The sequence below is a fragment of the Chrysochloris asiatica genome, unplaced genomic scaffold (genome assembly GCF_000296735.1).
Source record: "Chrysochloris asiatica unplaced genomic scaffold, ChrAsi1.0 scaffold00137, whole genome shotgun sequence".
NCBI classification, from domain to species: Eukaryota; Metazoa; Chordata; class Mammalia; order Afrosoricida; family Chrysochloridae; genus Chrysochloris; species Chrysochloris asiatica.
The window spans coordinates 7,801,661-7,821,188 of record NW_006408655.1 but is presented as its reverse complement, the minus strand read 5'-3'; the positions used below and the strand labels follow the sequence as shown (position 1 = coordinate 7,821,188).

Below are 19,528 nucleotides of genomic sequence, written 5' to 3'. Positions count from 1 at the left end.
GTTGTTGTTAAGTGCTGTTGAACTGTTTTCAATTCATGACAACCCTGTGTAGTGTTTGCAATGGGTGGTTGGTGGGTTTGAACAACTGACCCTGCCATTAACAAGCCAGTGCTTGTCCTACATTGCTATACCTGAACTCTTAAGATTGGAAACCCTCTGTCCTATGGATTCACCAGGAGTCAGAATTGATGAGCTTCGTTATTTGGAAGCCATGTTTCAGTGTTGGTCAACACAGCCTCAGTAGCTCAATGCTTTGAGTGTTTCCACCAGCCTCTATGAACAGTACCATTAGGTCCAGCAAGCCAGCCTCCAACTCAACAAGGGAAAACTACACAGGGGCAATTTTGAACATTTGTGGGTAGTAGATAAAGTATGTTGAAATGGACTTTTAGTCTATGACAGTGTTTTCTTTTTCAGCCTTGTTTTGTTTAAGAATTAAAAATACACCTTTTCCTATCATTTTATTGATTTTAATAAAGGTATTGCAGCTTCCCTATTTGACTTCCTTATTTCTTCCTTTAGAAAAAGAAAAAAATAATGTAGAGCTAAATTCAGGGGAACGGTTATTGTCTTAGAATTTGTTACAAGACATTGCATTGGGAATTCTAAATTAAGCAAATACTAACCTGAGTTTTTCTTACCTGTTACTTTTATTCATGTGTGTGTGCGTGGTTTTTGTTTTTAACTTTGAAATGCTATTCCCATCATGCTAATACAAACCTGCTACTTAGAAAGAGCCTTTTCGAAAGGATGTTTTCATGGCATTAAACAAAAGCAATTGAAATTACTTGAGTCAAAGACTGAACAGTATCTATTAGAATGTATTCCCCATGAACGCAAATCCATTGTCATCAAGTCGAGAGCAATATTTTAATCTCCTTTCTCAATCTTCCAACAGTTTCTTTATTGTAAGACACTCTGACTGACCCAGTTAGCTCATAATTACTTATACTAAAAAGTTTACGTTAGTTTAATATTCATGGTGTACATTTTTAGATTAAAATCTTATGCTGGTTGTTTGTGAAAGCTGCAACTGTCTACTTAAAAAAAAAAGTAAATTCAAATGTCTACATTTATCATGTAACATTTCCTTCAGTCTTTCATTAATGAAAATTTCTTTTTCATCAGTTGTCAGTAGTTATTATTTTAAAATAAGACATTAGCTAAGCATTTCTTCCTTACTTTGGGGCCAATGTTATTTGATCACCAAGTACCATAGGTAAACACACTGTCTTTTGGAATTTTATTGATTCATCAGCAAATCTTTGATCTGAGAATAATGTAGCAATTATGGAAAGTAGCCCTTAGGGTTATCAGTGACTTGCCAAAAAAGTTGTTTTCATCTCTTTTTGTTTCCTTCTGTTGGCTATGTATCATTATGCTATTTTGACTTCCAGGAATAATGTAAGTCATGCAGTTCAGATTTACAGTTGAATTACATAAGGATCCTCTTAGCTCTTTTGTTGTTTCTAATAATGTCGTTGATTAGAGGATTTGGATAGTTTAATCCCATACGCGGCTCTCTCACTTACCAGTTTTGTTGAAATGAATGCAGGGCATAATGCATTCTTTCATTAAGAAATATTTTCAATGCCTGATAACAGTGTCTTACTTTTTAAATTCAGGCAGAAGCATCATTAAAATTTAAGCAGGTAATTATGGTGAAGTAGCCTGACATCTGATCTTGATAATGAGGCTAGAATTTAATCTAGTTTTCTTTTTCATCAATTCCGTGCGTTCTAACTTAGCTGACTGGCTTAACTGTTTGAGTTTGAATACAGTCTTTCACTCTCTCTCTCTCTCTCATCTCTTCTAGCTAATATTTAAAGTAGAAGAGTTGATTGTGGTGCAATAAATCATCCATTTTTGCAGGCAAAAGAAAAGAATTGTCATCTCACCATCTAGCTGTTTTTTTCTACAATTGAAATCCCTTTGTACTATCAGTGTGTCGTGTTCAGATACCTTTGTACATAACTAAGCATGTGTGAGCTCTTTTCTCAAGCAAGTGCTCTAATGCGAGTGGAAATCAGTTTTGCTTTATGTCCTGCTTATGTATGACGTTGGAGAGCCCGTGCTGATGTCTCCTCTCATTGGCTCCCACTGAGGTATAAACCTCACACAGTGCAACACTGTGCTCTTTTGGAGGTGTCCAAGAGCTGCTCTCCTGGGACATCTGAACTCACACATGATTATGGACGTGGGGCAGAGCATGGGGTGGGGTGGCAGCCAACATTTATGGAGCGTGCAGAGCCTAAGTCCTACACATGCATCTTACCCTTTTTATTCTTAAAGCAACTCCATTGAGAACAGGTGTTATCCCAGTTTGACGAGTGAGAAAACTGAATCCAGAGACGCAAAGTAATTTGCCCAAAGACACATAGCTACTAAATTCAAATTGGGATCTGAGGTAGTCAGAGGCCATACTCCTAACTCCTCACATACAAAATGAAAATTTTAAATGTTTCTGAGAATACAGATGAGATTTTTTTTTCTATTAAATACTCTCCAAAGATTATTGTGATTTATTTAAACAAGTGGCCAAATACAACTGTAAAGTGGCTGATTGCAAGTTTAATTCTTCATTATAAATAGGTTGGATGTGGTAATTCAATAGAACAAAATGTGTTGGCAAAAAACATTGATTTAAATCTGTTATGAACAGATAGTATATTAACAGTGCCTTTGCTCCATAGTTTTCTAGAAGAGTTTGTACCAGAGCTGGTAAAGATCTTGAGGAAGATACTAGCTCAAAGATTTGGCCTAATGAGGAATTTGTCAGTAAGGAATCAGATTAGTTGGGACATTCTGAGGGAAAAGGTTGTGGATCAAAGGTCTGTGGGTAATTACTAAGAAGTTGGAAGTGAGGAGAAGCAGGAGGGCTGAAAGATTATATAGCTTTTTAAATCTTCAAGCTTTGGAATCTATATACTTATAAAAGCAGTCCATTTGAATTAGAAGTTTAAAGGGGTGGACAGAGAAAAGAGGACATATGTATTAAGTCCCTAACATCAGCTTGAGGCAAAACCCCACAGTGGGCCCTTGTTCCCTTTCTCTCATCTTCCCTCTCAACCTGTAAGCTTCCAGTGCACAGTAGTTTCGTGATACCCACCAGGAATTTTACCTAATAAGTACCTCCAACTTTTTGCCACCTTTCATTTCACTCTACTACAGAAGAGCTTTTTTAAACAAAGTTTATAAAGCTAAGAACTAATGAAACACAGGGCTTTTCCACATGTGTCTCCTCTTAACAGACCTAACTTGAACACATGTTCAAACCTTCATGCTTGGTGGGGAGGGCTGGGGGAGACTTTCAGCCATAATAACAAGGCTGACAATTAGAACAGCAGCTTCCATGGTCACATCGAGACACTGTGTTCATTGCCTCAGCCATCATACCCCTTGGAATGCTTTCTGCTCCCCTTTATAGATCAGATAGCTGAAGCTCAGAGAAATGAACTAATTGACAAGTCCCAGGGCTAGTAAGTGACAACAAATAAAAGATATGACTCCAAAACCTAAACTCTTTTTTTCCTCCCCACCATACCTGATACTTTAAAGAGTAATAATCCATCAGCAAAGCCTAGAGTAAACCATCCAAACCACTGTACTGTATTGGGTCTTTTCCATTTCTGTGCCACAGTCACATCGATTTGAAAATAAAAACGTGTAATACCCAATTGAGACTGAATTGGTTTCCTTGATTTTCTTGGTTAGCGTCAGAACAGCATCTCACCTAGAGATGCATTTTCATCTTGTTATGGCTTAGTGAGTAGCACCGTGAGCTGACTGACTTGTATTTATTAGGTAAAAGCTTCCTTAAAGCAAGAGGCGGCTGAGCAGTGGTCACACCACAGGCCGTGAGGCCCAGGCAATGTGCCGCAGGCCTGTCCCGCCTTTATGAGCAACAGATGGGTGGGGAAGACTTGGTTTGGGGGACCCAATGTAGTATGCAACCCAGCCCCATTGCCATCCTTCCCTGTTTGACCTTTGGCAAGTAAGTTACAGGCAGCCCCTTACTCTTGTACATAAAGCATACTTGAAAGTTTATTTCAAAGTCCAACTGCTAGCTGTCAAACAGTAGACCATGTTAAAAAAAAATGAGCGAGAGAGAGCTGCTCTGGTCCCGAGAGTCAGGTACATTGTTAATGGTCTCATTGTGCTTCACATAGTAGCTGCTGCTTGTGTCTCAAACAAAGGGTGTTGCTTTGGTCTTTGTTTTTATTTGGTTTGCGTTGTTATTTTTTGGAGATGGGGATCTAAGGAGGATCAGAAAAAGTTAAAGGAGAACTGGGGAAGAAGGAACAGGTGTCCCATTAATTCCTTTAATAAATACTGTGTGTTTGCCATGAGTTCAGTGTCCCTGGATGATGGAAACAGTCAACAAACACAGCTACTAACCAAAAGGCTGGAAGGTATCTCAAAAGAAAGTCCTAGCAGTCTCCTTCTGAAATCAGCATTGAAAACTCTGGAGCACAATTCTACTCTGACACACATGGGATTGTCCTATGTCAGAGTTAACTCTATAGTAATTGGAACTGGTACCATGAACCCTTTGCATGCTGGGAGTTAGGAATACAGTAAGAGCAACAGTGAACACAACCCATCTCTTCCCCATGCTGCTGTGTGGGGAAGACAGATGTTACTCAGTGTAATGCAACCAAAAGAACGTGCAGCGAAGCCATGGACCGTTAAGGAGAAGTACATGATGCTATGAATGACCAGGAGTGCACCCTTCTCAGGAAGCCAGGAAAGGCTTTCCTACACAAGGGCCCCTAGAGCTGAGGTTTAATGGCTGGGAGGAGGTAATGGGCCCCAGAAGAGGAAGGTTCAGAGAGGTGATGAAGCCAGACTCTCCAGACCTCTTGGCCATGGTAGAGCTTTTGCCCTACAAAGAAGGAGACACCATTGAAAGATCTTAAGCAGAGGCATGGCATGATCAAATGTGCCGTTTGAAAAGATCTTTCTTTTCCAAGGGACTGGAGGGGGCTGTTCATCATCCACCTTTAGCACTTCCCAGGGACCTCAAGGGAACCAGGGGTAGAGAAAGAGGGTCTCTCCCTGCTGTCGTGCAAGCCAACACCTACTGTGATGTCCAGTCCTCACCTACTGTGCACACAAGGACTCTGGTAGCCCCACACCCCCTGCCTCCCAGCTCTGTCTGCTGCCTCTGTAGGCTTCCCAGATGGCAGTGGGGTGGAAGCAGACAGAGATGTCCTCGATGATGGAGTTGGGACCCGGCGTCACACTCAACATAGAGAGACAGTGGAGGAGGCAAACAAGAAAGGCCCTTTTCTCCAGGGTCCCAGAGGCAAGCTCAGCCATGGGCACAGTTCCTAGAAACTTTGGGCCAAAAGATTGGATAGAAGCAGGGTCACTAAGCGAGCACCTTGCCAGTTGTATCTGCTGAGTATCAGGATACAATTTCGTACCCTCAACTGTAATAATCTTCGTCTTATACTTCTCAAACTCAAGATCTACAAGGTGCTGAAGTGGGGGAAAGGGGTTCGAGATCATGTCTGTGTGGGCAAGGCTGCTGCCTGGATGCCCTAATAGAACATCACTATGAGAGAATTTCTTCTCAGACATCATTTGCCTTTCTGTTAGGAGTGTTTTAAACAATGAGATTGAGGAAACTGCTTTCATGTAGCCTCCATGATACAGTGTAAAGGACATGGGCTTTGAATTGTTGCTGTTAGGTGCCATCAAGTCACTTCTGACTCATAGTAGCTCTTTGTACAACAGCACAAAATACTGCCCAGGCCTGCACCATCTTTACAATTGTTATGTTTGAGCTCATTGTTGCTGCCACTGTGTCACTCCATCTTGTTGAGGATCTTCCTCTTTTCATTGATCCTTCACTTTACCTAACGTGGTGATCTCCAGGGAGCTCTTCTTCATCTTTCTGTGCCCCCAGCAATGTCTTGCATGAGGTCGGCCAACTCTGTGCCCAGTGGCGACACCTTTTCTCTCACACACCACATGGGTCCCAAGTTAAGCAGGCAGGTAGCCAAGAGGCTAGGCGGCAGGCACTGTGTTGGTAATGGAGTAACGCAATATTACTCTCTTAAACTTGATGATGCTCCGGAGCAGCCAGCCACAGTGTATGTGGCTGTGTATCCACCCAGGCATGTATGGTTAGGGTACCTGTGCTCTGGAGCCCAGCCAGCTTGATGGGAGATTCTTTGACTACAGCAAGAAACAGTCTGGTTGAGGAGGCAGAAAGGAAAAGTCAGTTCTTGTCATTCGGTAATGAGGGAGGGAGCGTAGAGAAAAGCCATGGGAATCAGCAGCTTCCTGCCTGGGGCTCAGAAAACAGTTGAGAGGAATAGCCAGAAGCAGGATCTCAGCTTCCTAGGATTTTGACCCTCGGTTTTGATAAAGCATCTTTTACCAAGGAGCCCTGGTGGTGCAGTGGGTTAAACATTGGGCTGCTAACAATAAAGTCAGTGGTTCCAACCCACCAGCCACTCCGTGGGAGAAAGATGAAGCTGTCAGCTCCCATAAAGATCTATAGTCTCTGAAACCCTAGGAGCATTAGTTGTACTCCGTCCTACAGACTTTTGTTTTTCTGAGCTCAAAATAAATGGGGCGATTGAGCCTGGCCCTAGGGATTCTTGGTGGAAAGGCAAGGAAATGTTTGCTAAAGAGCAGTGGAGGTGAGCAGGCACCGAGAGTCCTTGCTGATGCAAAGTCAGTCGAAGGCTTAGCAACAGCTGGGCTGTACATTTCTCCCCGAGAAAGCCTGCAGCACCTGGTCTTGTCATTTTAAGGGCGCATGGCTGTTCTTCCAGATCTGACACTGAGCTACCTCCTGAAAGCCTCAGAAAAAGAAAGCTTCTGCAGGTGTCAGAAGATCAATTTCATTTCACCTTCAGCCAGAGCGTCAAGACCTACACTTTTATACCCTTGCCTTTTGTCTAAAGAAGTTTTCTAAATTCTATCAGAGTAAACCAGAGGTCGGTTGGCTGTTCTACATCAGCCAAGTGAGCCTGGCACCATGTTCTCTCAGAGCCAGAGCTGAATTGCCCTGGACAGAGCCAGCCAGCTGGGAGATGGGGACCTGTTAGTTCCAGCCAGCAGATGGGTGGGCGCACTTTGTCCTCAGTAATTTGGAAACCCTGTGCAGGGTCGCTATGAGTCGGAACCAACTCCACGGCACACAACAACAATACCATTTTAAGTGATCAAGCAAAACCTTGTGCTTAAGGTTATGTATCTGGGTGTCTTTATGCAAAAAAGAAGAATCATCATGGCATGAAAAGTCCAAAAGAAAACCTGGCAGACAGGAGCAGCCAAGCCCACAGAGCTGGCTTGCCTCCATGGGACATTCTAGCCTTGACTTGAACAGGCGAGGATGGGAGAACAGGAATCCTGGGCCTGAGGTGTCTCATGGAAAGCAACCAGCCCATAAGGAGGACAGAAGGACTGTGTTGTTCACCAGCGCAGTTACGTAGTACATTTGCTAGTTGATTGAGACATTTAGCCTCTTACTTATTTGTGATGGGCAGCAGCATAATCTCTTCAGTGGAGTGTGTGGAATTGCTAAATGCTTTCACAAACTATTCTGAGAGACTCTGTTGGAAACTACTTGGGAGGTCCCTGGGTTTTACCATTAGCAGATCTTAATTGTTGGGAGAAAGTTTCTCTCCCCTTTCTCGGTGTCTCTCTCTTGCCAGTCATGCTTTCTGCTCTTTGGTGTAATCCACCCTCAATGTGATAAATGCATGCCTCTCAGCATCCAGCATTGCATTTCAAGGAACATAATATCCTTGCTGTGAGCCAGCCCAAAGTGTGAGGACGCATTTCTGGCCAGGGAAACTGCCTGGGAGCCTGAGAGCCTCATAACTCAGGCCGTGCCCACCGCCTTTTCAGGAAGCCCCCTCCTCACCTCTCCTGCCCTTTTGTGTGATTTTCCTGACACTGTTGTTTTATTTAAGTTTTATAACTGATGGTTTCACGTCCCACCCTCCAGTTTCTTGCCCAGTTAAAGCTCATGGACTACAGCCTACTAGTGGGAATTCATGATGTTGAGAGAGCGGAACAAGAAGACGTTGAGTGTGAAGAGAATGAAGGGGAAGACGAAGGGGAGAGCGACGGGACCCACCCTGTGGGAACCCCTCCAGACAGTCCAGGAAATACACTGAACAGCTCACCACCCTTGGCTCCAGGGGAATTTGATCCAAACATTGATGTTTATGGAATAAAATGCCATGAAAGTAAGCTTAGTTATTTATGAACTCTCTTTATGTGTGTGGAGTGGTTGGCATTGTTGTCTACTATAATCATAGTTCCCGTTCAAAGCTTTCTGCCCTGCAAGACTCATTCTCGAGAGTCCAAATAAGTTGATTTGGGAACTAGTAGTGTGTTTAAGGTAACTGTAATCTCTGCTTTTAAAATGAAATGTGCTGAGGTCCTTGAATTTTGTGATGTTGGTGTTATGGAGTCAAACTATAAACTTTTATACACACTCATACAAACATAGGAGGGGGTTTCCAAAAGTTCGTGGAAAAATCCAGTTACCTTTTCATTCCATTTTTTCATGAACTTTTGGAAGCCCCTTGTGTGTGTTGGTGTATGTTTGTGTGTACATCTATGTATATATGAGCCCTGGTGTGGTTATACAGGATAAATACTGGATTGGTAACTGCAAGGTTAACAGTTCAAACTCACCAGCCAATCTTAGAAACCCAGTATGGGGCGGATATGAATTAGAACTGATTTGATGGCAAACTACAGCAACAGTATGTGTGTGTGTGTATATATGTTTATATGTTGTTGTTAAGTGTCATCGAATCTATTTAATTTATTAAAATAGTATTAATTAAATATATTTCTTATATATGTTATCTTCCAATTCATAGCAACCCTTTATAGAGGAGACTGATGGGTTTGACCCACCAACCTTGTGCTTAGCAGCCCAGTGCTCTCTACAGTGCCATACCAGAGCTGCTATATAAGTATAGGTAATACAGATAAGAAATATGTTTAATTAATATTATTTTAATTAATTAAATTATGTAATATTAAAATATAGTAACGTTTCATTCTACTGTACATGGGGTCACTATGAGTCAGAACCCACTTGACAGCGCCTAACAACAACAACCTAACGAATGTGTATATGTAGATATACATGTATATGTATATGTGTATGTGTGTGTATATATCCACACATAGGGGTCCTAATAGCATGCTGTGTAAGAAGTACTGGACTGTTGGAACTGGTGGGCAGTACAAACCTACCATTCGCTCCTCGGAAACTCTATACTGGGTTGTTATGAGTGAGAACCAACTCTATGGCGCCAAACAACAGCAACAACATACACACAGAGAGAGAAGAGAACCATGCTGGCAAAATGGTTAAGCGCTCAGCTGCTAACTGAAGGTGGGTGGTTCAAACCCACCAGTCACTCCACAGGAGAAAAGACTTAGCAATCTGCTCCTGTAAAGGATACAGCCAAGATTTCCAAGCTCTCCTCAGCCATATAAGGTCCCTAGGAATCAGAATCAACTTGACGCACACAGCAAACGTGCTACTTTCACTTTTCTATGAGTCAAAAGCATCGTGAATCTGTTCTGAGCTAGGTTCCTATACGTTGTCCGGTTAGGGGCTCACATAGAAATCTTATCAAGCAGGTGTACCATCACCTATAGCCCTTTCCTTCCGAGAAGCCCTGAAGTCAGGCCCAGTGTTTGGGAAGGGAATTTCTGACTTGCAGCTGGGCCTGTCCTCTGCTGCTCTCCATTTCAGAGCCTGGATCCCTCTGCTATAGAAAAAGGTTTCCTCTTCATCATCAATAGCTAGCTAGGTGACTGTATAGTTAAAGGAATATTATATTCTCTGTTCAGTATTTATACATGTTGTTGTTGTTAAGTGCCATCGAATCAGTTCTGACTCATAGCAATCCTGTACAAGGTTTCTAAGGCTTTAAATCTTCATGGGAAAGCTGAATCTTTCTCCTGTGGAGTGGCAGGTGGGCTTGAACTGTGGACCTTGTGGTTCTCAATCCAGTCCTTATCATATGGATCCACCGTGCTTCACACTTATACATAAGAAAGCCCAAATATTTTAGGAATAATAATAAAATCATGCCAATTGTTTTTATAGCAATCCAAGTTATGGTTCTTCATTATTTACGAAGAAAGTCTTCATTGGCATATCAACCAAGTGGGTTTGAGTTGTGTTTTGGTTTGCTTATGAAAACAACAATTTCTTCAGCACACACAAAAAATGTACTTTTCTTACTATAAATGGAACTGTATTATAATTGTGGAAATCTATAGGAAATTGGTACTGGATGTAATTATGCATTTATCCATTTCTGATACTATATCTAGTGATAATTAATTGAGCAGTTGCATTGCATGATAGGAAAGGTGTAATGAACATGATTAGTTTAACTTGTTTTATACTCTTTATTTTTTCAAATAGTTTTTTTTTTTTTTTTTCCTTTACACTAAAGCAATACATATTCACTAAAGAAAATGTAGATTAGCTAAAAGTAAAACCACTTAATCCCACATTTGGACCTCTCCTGTTCATAACCTGGGGCATTTAACAGATTCTTTATTTCACTTTTTATATTGAAAAGGAACCTGGTAAGAGAGTTAAGATGCCTCTTTAGGAGGCCTACATAAGGAGCTTTGGTAGCATAGTGGTTACAAGCCGGGCTGCTAACCTCAGGGTCAGCAGTTCGAAACTACCAGCTGTTCCACAGGAGAAAACTGAGGCTTTCTGCTCCTGTAAAGATTTATAGCCTTGGAAACCCTGTACAGGGTCGCTAGGAGTCAGAACCTACTCCACGGCACATAATAACAACAACAGTGTAAGCATTGGAGTCCTGGTGTGGTGCTGTGGGTTAATGCCCTGGACTGCAAAGTTGTTAGAAATGCAAGGTCTGAGGTTCAAGCTCACCAGCTGCTCCTAGGAAACCATATACAGGGTTACTATGAATCAGAACTGACTCGATGGCACTTAACAACAACAATGTAAGCACTGGACTGCGAACCACAAGATTGGTGGTTCAAACACATCAACTGCTCATCAGAAACCCTATCCAGGGTCGCTATGAGTCGGAATCGACTCAACGGCACTTAACAACAACATGCAGGAGTCCTGGTGTGGCTCTGTAGGGTACGCACTGGACTGCTAACCACAAGGTCAGCAGTTCAGACCTACCAACTGCTCCTCTGAAGCCCTACATAGGGTTCCTGTGAATCGGAACGGACTCAATAGCACTTAACAACTGGAGTTAAATTAACTTGTACAAAGGCGTCTGTGGCTTTTGTGTTTGGACCTCACCCCACTGCATCTGTGTACCCTTCTCCAGTCTGCATGTGCCCCAATCACTGTTCTCATCCTTTTACAGACTCACCCCGGAAAGAGGTGTACTTTATGGCGATTATTGACATTCTTACTCATTATGATGCAAAAAAGAAAGCAGCCCATGCAGCAAAAACCGTTAAGCACGGTGTAAGTATCCTGCTCTCTTCCTTTCTACTCTCTAGACCCTTCATGCTCTCTGTAGTGCAGGGACCAGCTCAGGGTGGCTCCTTTCTGCCAGCAAGCAAGCTGCTGGGAGCCCGTTAGTGATGCCCGTTACCTGCAGGAGCACATGTTGTGAGTGCAGATGACTCCCAGGACTTTGGTAAGTCATTGAAACTCAGCCCCAAGTCATCTTTTTACACACGAGGAACATTAGTAGAACCTGCGTCAGTAGAATTCTGTGTGCCTTCTTTTTTCATTTGAAGAAGTCTTTTAGGATAAAAGTACTGATGATACTTGTGTTTAAATAGGAAATGCCCAGGACTAAAGTACTATTCGCTGATTAAGATACTTCCAAAATACGCAATAGTCTTTTTCTTTCCTCAGAGCAAATTGTATTTTTCTCTTACAAAAATTACTATTAATTCCTCACCTTTATCATGTTGCTCTGGATGATCACTGTTCTATCCTTAGGAGCTCATTAGTCCTGGGTGGCACAGACAGTAACCAAAAGGTTGACAGTTTGAACCCACCCAGAGTCACCTGGGAAGACAGACCCGGTGATCTTCTTCTGAAAGATCACAGCCTTCAAAATCCTGTGGTGCATAGCTCTGTGGTACCACACATGAGGTTTCCAGGAGCTAAATGGACTCACAGAAGCTGTTGTTAGTAGGTACATATTAGCTTGTTCCACCACCAAGACTGTGAAGGAGATCTTAGGGGTATCCCCAATTGACTGTTGGAGAAACTGAGGAAAACCACTTGAAAGGTAACTTGTCAGCAACACTCAACTAGTGAGTGATGGAGGTACTTCCCACCTGAGCCCCGACCCCTCTCCTCTCTCAGGGACCTATGGCTGCCTGATTGAGCATTGCAATTTGCACTGTACCCTGTGATGCCTGTGTTACAGGGATCCTGTGTGGCTTTTTAAATGAACTAAAAGTCAGAGTGTCAATCCCACACAGATGAACTTGTGCCCCGATTTGTTAATACTGGAAAAGAGGTACTTCCCCAACAGAGAAAAACCAGAACAATCAAAGCCTTTGTTTTGAAAGCAAGCAGCCTGTCATCTATAAAGTCGAGCCAGCCTAAGACCATATTCCATTTGCCAAAAACCATTTTCAACAAATATGTTTGTGGTGCGCCTGTTGGATGCAGAGCATGAACAAGACCTCATCCAGCCCACTGAACCTGCCAGACATCCCATATCAGTAAAAGTGGGAACACAGTACCTCTCACCCAGCATTGGGCGTGTCTAATATGGACATCCCTGGTAAACCACCCTCCTTTGGTGTTTGAATCTAATTCAAGAGGTCATAAGAGAGGTCTTTACAAGGCCCCACACTAACTCCTATATTCACCTCTAGGGAAACCATAGACATATTGCAGAGACAGAACTGGATCAGAATTCCTGCTTCACCTTTGAGCTCTATGACCTTGAAGAAATACTTTTGGGGCTTCAGTTTCCTCCACGAATAAAGGGGCATTACTATCACTGATGAAGGAACCTGGTGGTGTAGTAGGTTATGATTTGGGCTCCAAACTGCAAGGCCAGCAGTTCTAATATACCCGTCACTGTGAGGGAGAAAGATGAGGCTTTCTGCTCCAGTAAGACTTACAGCCGCAGAAACCCTATACAGGACCGCTATGTGTCAGAACCAGCTCCATGGCACACAACCACCACCACCACCACCAACAACAACAACAACAACAACCACTCACTAAGGAGGTTTTCTGAGGGCACGCATAGATTGTATGGGAAAATACAGGTGATTTGTAAACTTTGGTCCCTTCCTGTCTTTAAATAGGATGCACTGTCATATCAAATGTGAAATGTACTGTTGCAAATAGCAAATTTGGTTCCATTTTAGTCTCCCCAGTAAGTCACCAGTTAAGCTCCATAATGTACCAGATGGCCTGAAATTGTGGGCAGTTTGCAAGAACAAGACATTACTTTAGCAAATGGAATGTCGTATTGTGCACTGCAGGGAGCCATTCTATGCCTTCAAGGCTTGCACTCCTCTGTGGAGATCCCGGCCAGATATGGAAATGACAGGTGTCCCAGTGAGCAAGCACATTGTTGTTTGTTGCCATCAAGTCAATTCTAAGAGTAGCACTCAGTACTCCCTAAGGGGTTTACAGGCCTTGCTCTAAGCTTTACTTCCTAGGACTCATGCCTGGGTTTGAACCACCAGCCTTTTGGTTAGTGGTCCTGCACTTAATTAACATTTTATGCACCCAGGAGTGGTGAGTATGGGTATCTAAAAATAGCATCTGGCAACTTAGTAAAACTCTGGTCTTGCCCTTTGCAGCTCAGTCTGATTGCCAGCTTATGCATCTAGTAGTAAAAGTCCTATAGTGAACTTCTGCAAGGGGCCAGGCCTCTTGACTGGAAGCCTGTGAAGGGAACAATGGCACCCCTGTCCCCACTGCTAAGGAAAGCCAGCCTCCTCCCCTCATGGGGAGATGCATTCTACGGCATCCCTGGCTATGGAGCTGAGAAAAAGTACCGGGGCAGCTCCATGCCAGCCTCACGTCAGCTGTCCTTGGAACCCATTACCACTGTTGTCACCTCTCGTTTGTAAGCATTCAACCACTTACCTCTGTCTTCAGCTAAGGGTCCTGAAAAATGAGCAAAATCCTTACGTCATCATCGTCTGAGTTTGCCTTTAGCCAAATGTTTGTCTTTGCCATTCTCAAGGTGTCTCCAGTGGGTTCACTTGAAAAGCTGATTGTTGTTCCACACAGGTTTTACTGTTTGATGGAAGCATTCCAGGTGTAGCGAATTTCATTTATTTAAAGTTGTAGCAATCACACTGTTTAATAATGGCATCTATTGTCCCTGCCGTTCTCTGCTTTATTTTAGAAGCAGATTCATCAGACCCTTGATTATGCAGCCATAGTAGCTAGGTGTTAAGGGCTGAGGCTGAATAGATTTAAAATCATTAGCTTTATATTGAACTGCAATCAGAAATAGCTGTAGATAATGAATAGCCATTTTTGGAAATCATAAGCTCTCTATCAATATCCCTTCCCTTTGTAACTTCCCAGGCTGGTGCAGAGATCTCGACGGTGAACCCAGAACAGTATTCAAAGCGCTTTTTGGACTTTATTGGCCACATCCTGACGTAACCTCCCAGGCTGCCTTGGATGGACATGCACTGTGGGAAGGACAGAGGTTGCTTCATGTAAGAAAAATTAAAACCAAACTCAGTGAAGCATTCATCTTGCAGGAAGCAAACCTCCTTGTTTACATCTTCAGGCCAAGATGACGTGATTAGGGGCTACTCGCTTTAACAACTACCTGATATTTCCCAGCATAGTTCTTCTAGCTATTTCTGACTTTTTTTGTGTGTGTGAATTTAAAAGAAGAAAGAAAGGGAGAAAAATTAATGAAAACCGATCAGCTTTGGTTAGAGTGTTGTTATGGTAACAGCTTTCTGATCCCAGCTGTGGCTGAATGAATGAATGAATGAATGAGCACATGTGGGGGAGGGGAAAATGCATGTCAGACCAGCCATGTTGACATCCCGCAATAAACTGTGGATCAGTTTATTATTTTTTTTAGTTGAAAGATGTGAGACAGTATTCATAATAATAATGAAGATAATAATAATGATGATTAAAAAGAAAAAAAACTTACTGCGAATGTTACACTTTTAGCCCGCACGCTGACACTCCTTAATAGTTGTAACACAAGCCCAGTGGCACCAAATGGGGGAGTGCTGGCTTCCCTGGGGTGCAGCGCGTCAGGACCACCTCCAGCTCAGCCACAACCACCCCTCCTCTGACAAGAAACTGATGTCCCTCAGACTCTGTCTATACATCTCACCTCAATAACTTGTGTCCAGGAAAACTACTTCCTTCTCTTTCTTCCCTGGAGCTTCCTCATTGTTACACTCTTCTGTTGCAATATAGGAATTCATGCTACAAAATACAAATAAGTCGTAACCTGGAAAGTGCATAGTTTGGGGCAATGGTATCTACATCTCACACCACAGGAAGGTGAGCCAAGAGGTGGAACTCAATATTCCCAATGCAAATCTGAATTCTAATATTTTTCTGTTTGGCCATTGTTTCACAGTGGCATTTTGTTACGAATTATCCCCTTAAACTGAAACTCAGTTTTACTGTTTACATTATTAGGGAAACAGGGATACTTTTGAATCTAAAAATTTAATGTACAGCATGTGAATTTTGAAGTTTACATTTAAAGTCATTTTATTGTGTAGGTGAAATAATGTTTGTTTGTCATATTTTGAGATGTCTCACACAGTCATGTTTTTGATTGAATGTCTTATTCAAAGTACGTGGTAGACCATATTTTACAATAAAGGGAAAAAAGAGTGATTTTATTTCCTCAAGATTTACATTTATCAACCTAATTTTTTTTTAAATATTTAACCCCAATTTGATTATGTAAATTCATTGCCCTAAACTGTGCTAATTGTGTTTTCTTCAAGCTGTAAGTTTCCATATCAATCATGTATTTACCAACTTTCCTGCATTTTTTGAAAGGTATCAAGCTAGAATAGTAGACTTGCGTAGAATAGATGATCAATTTATACACTGTGCTAAAGCTGTGCCTTTGAAATTCTTTGTTTAAAACATGAGATGATTTTTGTAGGCAGTTTCAGAAAAAAAAAAATCCTTCAATAATTACTTATAACTCAACCAACCCCACCTGCCATAATGCTTTCCCCAGTAACTTAACTTCAGTACTATTAAGACTGCACTCATGCGTGACCTATGTGAGTTCACTTCGGAAAGCACCAGTTAAGTAGCAAATCACAGTATGTTTAGAAGCCAGCAGCAGTGCCCTCTCTATTGAATTTACATAGATCTGTTACCCTCAGCAAATGACGTTTAACACAACCATAATATGAGGGGATGTCAGAAAGTGTGTGTGAGGCAATTCTATTATCTTTTAATTCCATTTTTCCATGAATGTTTCAAAGCCCCCTCGCATAGTTACACAAATCTGTATCTCAATGTCTTTAAATTCATACTGTGATTTTACTTCCTCCATCCCCCAATTAATACTGGCATCAGACCAGTTTCAGTGTTCCAAAGCAACTGTAGTTTATTTGGCCCAAGACCCTGAAGTAAAAATGAAGGTACACATACATTATTTGAATAATCATTTCCTTTGTGGCCAATCTGTGTATGCTTTTAGAAGTTTACAAAATGCTTTCTTTTTGTCTGTAACAGTCTGTCATTCATTTCTGTTGGTAAAACTGTTTATTTGGACAGAGTGAGGAAGTTTGCGTAGTATCTCCTAGTGCTAAAAATAACACTCCAGAAATGAGCAGGGCTTTATAAAATAAAGCACTTTGATGACTCACAAGGCGAATCTTTTGTTTTCTGTTTCGAATGCATTTCTCATGCTTCAAATGTTGCCAAAAAATAATTAAATACTCCATTCTGAGAGTATCTGTAGCTAATCCTTGAAGAAGTAAAAGTAAAACTGAATCTTTTCACTGTGTGAACTTCAGCATGTAGTAATATGCGTCTTTATATCTGGAAGTATTTTATTAGTTAATGATAGAAACTTGCATGACAAAATTTACTTACTGAAAAGTGAAAAGGATGAAGGGGGTAGGGAAGAGGAGCTCTTCAATGAATATGCTATGAAGTTACTGGCATACCTTATTGTCTTCTGCTTTACTTTATTGCAATTTGCAGATACTGTGACTCTTTTTATAAATTGAAAGTTTGTGGCAACCCTGTTTTGAACAAAATTACCACTTTTCCAGTAGCATGTACTCTAATGTCACTGTGTCACATTTTCATAGTTCTCACAATATTTCGAACTTTTTCATAATGCTACAGCCGTCGCTATGGCTCAGATGGCACTTAATACCAACAGCAGCATACATACTAGACTACAGAATAGTGTAAACATAACTTTTATATGTACTGAGAAACAAAAACATTGACGTGGCACACTTTGCTGCGATAGCTTCATTGTGATGGTCTAAAACTGCATCGACAATATCGCCAAGGTTCAAAAAGTTTGTGGAAGAAATCCAGTATCTTTTCATTTCATTTTTCCATTAACCTTTTGAAGCCCCTTTGTTGTTGTTGTTGTTGTTGTTGTTAAGTGCTGTTGAATTGTTTCCAACCCAGTATAGGCTTCCAAGGAGTGGCTGGTGAGTTTGAACTGCCAGCCTTGAGGCTCAAACTGACCTTGCGGTCCAGTGCTTTATCCCACAGCATAATAGAAGCCCCTTTGTAGTAAAGGCTTAATCCCTTGTTTTTTCTTACTGTTGTTGTTCTGTTTTTAACCAATTTTTGGATACTTTATTGGAATACCATTTGTAATTGTTCTGTTTGTCAGCATTATTGGATACTTTATTGGAATACCATTAGTAATTGTTGTTGTTAAGTGCTGTCAAGCCCGTTATGATTTCCGGGGAACAGTTGGTGAGTATGAACCACCAACCTTGCAGTTCAAACCAACCTTACAGTCCAATGCTTATTCTACAGCACCACACCAGGACCCCATTAATGATAGAAGACTTTTTTTTTATAGCATTTCATTGGCTTTGGTGGAAGGTTAGCAAACAGTTCACTATAGTACTCGTTTTGAAAACCCTTATGTGTTCTAACATCATTAAATAGTAGCATAATGCACATTTCTTATTTGCTGGTGCTCCATTTTTTATTTGCAAGAAGCATTCAGTGAACGTAGAAAACCAATATGCTAAACTGAGCCAAGTAGGAGGACTACACAAAACACATACCTCAGACAGCCAATAGCTACCTCAGTTCTCCATGTGTGCTAGCGCCACACCCATCCACATCTGGAATGACAACCTTCTGTATGATTTCTGATAGATTACCACCACTCTATAATAACCTAAGAGCTGCAACCCTTTCAAGAGCCGAATACCACTAGTAAACCAGATGGGTTTCAAAATAAAGTATCATGTTTATCGTGGAATTTATGTACTTCCTAACCATTTAACACATTTAAAACTGTGTTAGTGTTTTTATTACCCACTGCCACCCCAACATTTCTGACTGATAGCAACTCTATAGATCAGAATAGAAACGTTTCCTACGGTTTCCAAGGTTGTAACCTGACTGCCTTATCTGTCTCCCACGGCATAGCTGCTAGGTTTGAACCATCAACCTTTCAGTTAGCAATTTAACACTTAACCCACTGTACAACCAGGGCTCCTTAATGTTTTTATTAGCTCTTCCTATATTTTTGTAATCACCGAACACTTTTGAGTGTGGTGCCCTAACCCCATCTCTACCACAAGTCCAATGATCCTTTTGCATGATTTTGCATGATTTTATAACAGCTTACTGTAGTAATCAAGGAGTATTCAATTTTTTTGTGGAAGGTTATAATGTGAACATTCATTTTTCCTTTTGTCTTAGTTATGTAATCTGAACTGAAAATCACAGTAATATTCTAACATTGTTATTTCTGAATCATAAAAGTATAAAAATTGATATGAAGCACTCATTCTTAATGCAACATTTGCAGAAATAGTGATTAAGAGTTAAGTACAAGACTGTCAAACATAACTAAAAACACACAAACAGAGACAAAAGAGATAACTGGGACTTTCTAAAATTTAGATATTTAATGCACATCAAAATGTTTCACCAAAACAGTAAAAAAAGAGGCCACAGAAATGGAAAAACAAATTTTTTTGCAATGGCATATCAGACAATGGACTAATCTCTAAAATTTATAGAAAACTACAACATCTCTAGAAGAAAAGGACAACCTAATTGAAAAATGAACAAGACACTTCACCAAGGAAGACTTTCAGACAGCTAACAAACATGAAGAAATGTTTGCAATCATTAGCCATTGGTGGCGGTGGTGGTAATGGTTGTGGTTGTATGCCTTTGAGTCAGTTCTGACTCATAGCCACCCTGTATAGGATTTCCAAGGCTATAACTCTACAAGTGCAAAGTAGAGTTTCTCCCTCAAGGAGCAGCTGTTAGATTTAAATTGCTGACCTTGCAGTTAGCAGTCCAACCCATAATCCACTATGCTTCCAGGGCTCTTTCATTAGC

General features: G+C 41.3%; 1 protein-coding gene across 1 annotated transcript in view; it reads left to right on the top strand.

Annotated features, from left to right (window-relative positions):
• The window catches only part of PIP4K2A (phosphatidylinositol-5-phosphate 4-kinase, type II, alpha), a 233,474-nt gene extending 218,630 nt beyond the window's left edge, over nt 1–14,844 (top strand). Inside the window, exons 8-10 of the mRNA XM_006869901.1 lie at nt 7,973–8,216; nt 11,370–11,473; nt 14,537–14,844. Coding sequence (XP_006869963.1) covers nt 7,973–8,216; nt 11,370–11,473; nt 14,537–14,617 — 429 coding nt within the window. The 3' untranslated portion in view covers nt 14,618–14,844. The remainder of the gene's footprint in view (nt 1–7,972; nt 8,217–11,369; nt 11,474–14,536) is intronic.
• Nucleotides 14,845–19,528: the final 4,684 nt, after the last annotated feature.